The 6,014-nt window shown below is 42.2% G+C and overlaps 1 protein-coding gene across 1 annotated transcript; it reads right to left on the minus strand.

Moving 5' to 3' along the window:
• Positions 1 to 5,134: 5,134 nt before the first annotated feature.
• Positions 5,135 to 5,536, minus strand: LOC308248301 (DNA-directed RNA polymerase II subunit RPB4-like; the record flags this gene model as incomplete). Its single annotated transcript, XM_080668290.1, has 1 exon — positions 5,135 to 5,536. One exon carries the CDS (start codon positions 5,534 to 5,536, stop codon positions 5,135 to 5,137), a length of 402 nt encoding a protein of 133 aa, XP_080524416.1.
• Between the last annotated feature and the right edge of the window lie 478 nt (positions 5,537 to 6,014).

Here is a 6,014-nt window from a genome sequence, read left to right on the forward strand (position 1 = left end):
AGGAATTCCAGTTTTTGTGTATGGGGCTCTGTGCTGCCTCTTTGTGAGGGTCATGTGTTCTTGGGTATGAGCTCATATTGCATGCTGTGTGTGTGTGTGTGTGTGTGTGTGTGTGTGTGTGTTATGAGAAGGAGAAGCATCACCCTTTATTCCCCACCCCCCGCACCCCAGAAAAGTCCAGAACTAAATAAAACAAGAGAAAGAAACAGCGTGGGTAGGGATAAGAGCCTTTTTATTCTCTAGTTATGTGATAAATCAATCATATATCCTGTTGTTTAGATGGTTCACTTTTCCCACGTGATATTTTTCTGGCCTTCATTCTTGGTCTCCTAGTGAACTCAAAGTCAGAATAAAAGTGCTGGTCATCTTGAATGTATAAAATTTCAGTAGACAAGCAGGAATTTAGAAAGATAATGTAGTATGGTAACCGATGAAGAGACCTGCAGAGTGATTCCTTTTGGGTATTACATGTTATGTGCCTACAAAAAAAAAAAAAAAAAAAAAAAAAAAAAAAGCACAGGATTTTAAAAACTTGCTATCCTTTACCAGGGAGAAATTTTTTTCATATTATTGCACTTTATTCACAGGTGGAGAGAAAGGAATTGATTTAATTTAACACAACATTTGGATACTCTCCCTAACCTTACATTTGTGTTGAATAATAGTTTTATGAATATTACCTTGAAGCTGACCTTTTGGAATTGCTTTTCCTTAGTGAATATTTTTTCTAATTTTCTTCCTGAGCATTTTAAACTGAATTGCAGAAGGGAGGAAATTTAATTGCTCTATTTGTATTTTATCCACTCACTGTGATATCTAGGGCAAAGGGGTGGGTTTTGTATAAATCTACAAGGTAATTTATAACTACTGCTGCTATTGACAAAATGTGTTTGTAGCATGTGCACATTTATGTGAAAGTGCCCACGGGAGGGATTGCTGCATCGATCTGGGAGGATTGGTATGAATATGTCTCTCTTCTTCTTTAGGCTTCTTTGCTACATTCCAAATCTTGAATTGGGACTTCCTACCTCCTTTTTTCATTGAAAGAATAACTGATGAGCGTGTCTGAAACAGCACATTGCCAGTTTGAGCTTCCTTTCCTGTCATTTGCATCATGGTGGAGTGCATTTTTGTTCCCAACGAGGGCATCTTGGCATGGAGGGAAGGACTGCTCCTTAGGCCCTCTGAACGTAGATCTTCTGCCTTTTGCTTGCAGGGTAACCACTGAAATGCTGGTCACTGCCGCTGTGTTGGAGGTAATGGTTATCATGTGGCAGAAGAAGAAGTTACTCGGTCCTGCTGCCGACTTACCTTCCAGGGGACCTGTGCAGCTTTACCGCTGTGAGGACTCTTGCACATGGGAATCGGTCACCATGTTAAATCGAGATACATGTATGGTTATTTCTGTGATGCATGAGTTTGAGAGCACTTAAATCATTTATTTTTTAAAATGCACACAAAACAGTGAGTTGAGGTCAGATGAAAGAGGCCACGTTTGCTGTCTGGGGGTGGGCAAATTACAGAGCTTAGAGCTTCCCAGTTGTGGAGTTCAAGACAGACTTTTGCCCTATGGGATATGGGCAAATAAAGCAGTAGCAAAGTAGTTGGCACTATAGCAAAGGTAGAGTGTGGATCCGTTTGCAGACATTTGAAGGTTGGAGGGAGGCATAGTGGCATTGTTTTAAAGACTTTCACTGTAAAAATAACCTCATAGCAGCTGGACAGCAATGGCCTTTGGTTGACATTGTGGATTAGAAACTTTAATAAAACTACATTGGAATAGTTTTATTTTGGTTGTTTGCAGGAGTCCAATAATGCAATAGTTAAATGTGGACTAACCTCCCATCTAGCTCCTCCCAGCACAGTTTTGGAAATCAATGGTCTAAGAAATGGGTGCTGTATAATAAAGCATGTCCTAAACTCTCCTCACCCCTAGCATCCACTGAAAAACTAATTAAATAAAAAGTTACAGACACAGGATTGTGTTGATAAGAAAGAGCAGCTCCTAAGAATATGTTGACAAAAGCCAACTTTTGTTTTGAGCATGCTTTTTTCCATGACCAGATAGAATAAACCCAGTGCCTTTATTCACTAGCTAGGGTCTCACATGTCCGTTTTGGGGTGATGTTATTCTGAAAGAGCCACTGTGATAGCCATGTTTAAAATGGAAGGTGCTACTGCAGACATTGGACATTTCTGCTCTGGGTACCACCCATCCAGATGTATCCCGGGGCTGGTCATCTTTTCCATATCTCACACTGAAATACAACAGTGGGTTCAGTACCTGCCAGAGCATTTGAACAGATTCAGAGCATAACTTAAGTGGGATGAGAAAAGACTGGACCATCCATTCTCATCCTAAGCCCCACTCTTTGCTGTGGGTAGGCCTCCTTGACCTCAGGAAAGGGCAGGAGTCTGGCTCTTTAAACTGAGTGCTGAATTTGGTGGTATCTATGTAGTGCTTGAGGAAATCAGAGGATTGGTGATTGAATATGAACTTGAAATAGTCCAAGTTGATCTGGGGGAGAGGAAAAGGCCTCAACTGAACTTAATGCAATAAAGAGTTTGGCTAGCCCTGGTCGGTGTGTTGAGTGGTTAGAGCATTTGCCCATGGACCAAAAGGTCGTGGGTTCGATTCCTGGTCAAGGGCACATACCTGGGTTGTAGGTTTAGTCCCTGGCCATGGTCAGGTCTCATGCAGGGGTCAACCAATCGATGTGACACGATGTTTTCTTCTCTCTCTCTCCCTCCCTCCCTCCCTTCCATTCCTTCTAAAAATCAATGGAAAAAAAATACCCTCAGGTGAGAATTAAAAAAAAAAAAAGAATTTGGCTAGCAAGGAAAAGGAAGGGAGGAAATTCATTTTGCTTCAGCAGCAAGGTAAAGATATGCAGGTAAAAAGTCAGGGGGAGATCCAAAGAGCAAGGGACAGTGAGAAATGTGATTGAAGACAAAGAAGATTAGACCTGATGTCCTGTGTATTAGAACCCCGGTAGGTGTCTGAATGGGTCTTCTTGTGCTGAACATGGTATTTTGTAAATAAAATACTAACTTATTGCAAACATACTTTGATTAGATATGTCTTTTTAGGGATATATATATATATATATATATATATATATATATATATTTGCCATTTGGTGATCTTTGTTTCAGTATGCATGTTAAAAACATAAGCAAGAAAAAAATCTAATTCTATGACATTTTGATTGTTGTCCAAGGGAAATTGAGAAAGATATCTTGCCAGCCCCCAGATTTCCCTTTTCTTAGTTTCCCTTCTCTGTGCTTTCTTCCTTTCCAGGCGGGTCATAGTTTTATGTCCCCGCCTGGAAAGGAAGAAAGCACTTCTCTTTCCCATCACATCCTGCTCTCTGGAAAAGGGACTCCTATCTGTCACTCAAATATTGTTTTAACCAGGGACCAGTTATCCAGAAGTTTGATCCCTCATAGAAGAATAACATCCTTGTTATGTCTTGAGGAATGTCACTCATTGGGAATCATGGAAGACAGAGATGTTGATGGGTCAGGGCCCTTTTCCAGAGACTAAGAATCATCCAAGTGAATGGCTTCTTCACCTATACTTTCTGCTCCCAGTCTTTCCACTGTCCATGTGCTATTACAATGTATTTCTTCTTTTTTCTTCCAAGTTTGAGACCTCGGATTTTTGGGTGTAATCCATTTCCTACCAAAGCTGCAAGAATCAGAAACTCCTTTGGAGCCCTTTCCCTAAAAACTGCTGCTGTCCATGGGTGAAGCTCAGGCATGACATGGCTGGGCCCTTTTAGGTACAACAGTCCTGTGATGAGCAACTTCCAATAGCCTGTCCACTAGACACCAAATTATGAACAGACTTATGAAAACATTTAAAGAACTCCACTGGGAGCCCAAGAATCAGACATGGTCCATGCCCATAAGGTTTTAGCAATGCAGATTTTGGAGATAGAAGCCAGCATTATAATGCAGAAATCCTTTCTTGGGGATCCCAATGCTGGTTAACCATCTTGCTTAAGTCCCTTCCTACAACCCTCTCTTCACTGGGTTTTTAATCTCTTTTTTTTTCCCCAAATAAAAATACTTTATTTTTGTCTTAGTCAGCAGCTAATATAAAACTATCTTGACCTTTGAAGCCAACTTTGTTCTTTCCTCAACCTCTTCTTTGGGTCATGAATTCATTTAGAGCCAACAGGAAAAAAAAAAAAAAAAAAAAAAACAAATTGTGAAGAAAACAGGTATATTTTCCTTCGTAAAAATTAAAGCTAGAATGTTTAGCTCTTAAAATGTTTTTTCCACCTCGTGTCAGATTGAGGGACTTCACTGTAATGACTCAGAAAAGGGCAATCAGACAGCCTCATCAGGTAACACCTGTTGCTAAGAACCAAGCCAGAGAGTTGGATGAGGTGCCACATACAAGGAGATTACAGAGTGTTCAGGCCTTCATGTCTGGCACGAAGGAAAAAAACACACCTTAATTTGGGAGTGACAAAATAAATACTTCCGGATCACTTACAATACACAACAACAAAGGCAAAGGACCCGGCTACCTCAAGGCTATGGGCTCCACAACACTCAGCACAGTTATCCTCACATGTAACTGCTTTTCACGGTGAGCTCCTTCCTGGTGAAGCACAATAATGTCAAGGCACTTCTGTGGTCATCAACACCACCATCCTACCTTCCAGAATTTCAAACAATGACACAGGTCTGGTTCAGTTCTTCCTTTCGCATTTAGATAAGACTGCTGTTTGCCATACCAGTTTCATATGCTCTAGTATAGCTTCAAAAACTATAAACACAGTGAAATCAAAACATGAAATATTAGGAATTAAAAATAACACAGGGGCCCAAATCCATGATCTGAGGTAGTCAATGGCATAGTTTATATGCACATCCCCCCATCTCACCCTCTCCAGAGGCGAGCTCAGGAAGCCAACAAGCAGCCATGGCAAGGCCTCTCCAAGACACCATGGTCATCATGGTCTAACAGCCAAGTCTGAAACAGCAACCCAAACCAAGACCCAGTTGGGCTGTTGTACCCAAAGAAGCCCCAGTGTCTTGTGTGATAGAATTTTAGATCCCGGGAGACACTGGTGCCGTGCTGGGGTGGGCTCCCTCGGCAGCAGAGTGATGCTGGAGATTAATACTGAAAGCTGCGCTTGGTCTGGATGTCATCAAGGATCTGCTGCAGTCCCTCATCTTCAAATCGCCCCTCCAGGCTTGAGATCAGAGCCTTGGACTCCTCAGTAGTCTCTGGACAAAGGTTGGCCAAACAGGCCAACTCAAACTTAACACGCTTCTTCTGAAGCAACAAGCTGCGGACACCAGCAATGTTCTCTCTGTTTCTGAAATGACTGAAAGGAGCTGTGTGGTTTAAAGAAGACCTCATGAAAGTTCCTGTTTGTCCTGCACTCTCATTCTGTTGCTTTCGATGCTCTAGAAGCATGTGAACTTCTGAATTTAGAAGTGTTTCAGCTGCTTCAAACTCTTTGGGGAAGATGCACTGTCGGGCATCCTCCTCTACAGTGCCACCCGCCGCCATTGCCAAACTGACACCAGTTTTTAAATCTTTTGTAGAACAGCGCCAGCCCTGACAAATTCTTGCCTCAAACATTACACTAAAACCTGCCTCCTTGTAACTTCCTCCCATGGTGGAAATAAATTCCTTCCCACCATCAGAGTCTTAGATGATAATATGGAGGCTCCATTACAAGCAGGGGCATCCAAAGGATGCTCAATCATGGGCTTAGCTGCTGCAGTGGCCTGGATCTCCAGGTTAGGGTTGGGCAAGGTTTCAGAACAGGTGCTGTAGGAACTCCATGCATTAGCTGGTCCCTCTGCACTTGTCCCAGTTATGAGATAGCCCAGGGTTCTTAGAAGAATGGAGTCACCTAAGAAGAAAGATGGAAGAGTAGAAGGGCTTGGCTGTGATATTTCTTAGTGTGTCCATAACTGTAACCTGGCCTGGGGTAGAGGGATGGGGTGCAACAACTCCCCAGGAGGAAGACATGTTAGTAGTC

Source organism: Plecotus auritus (genome assembly GCF_963455305.1).
Source record: "Plecotus auritus genome assembly, chromosome: 5".
In the NCBI taxonomy this organism is placed as follows: Eukaryota; Metazoa; Chordata; class Mammalia; order Chiroptera; family Vespertilionidae; genus Plecotus; species Plecotus auritus.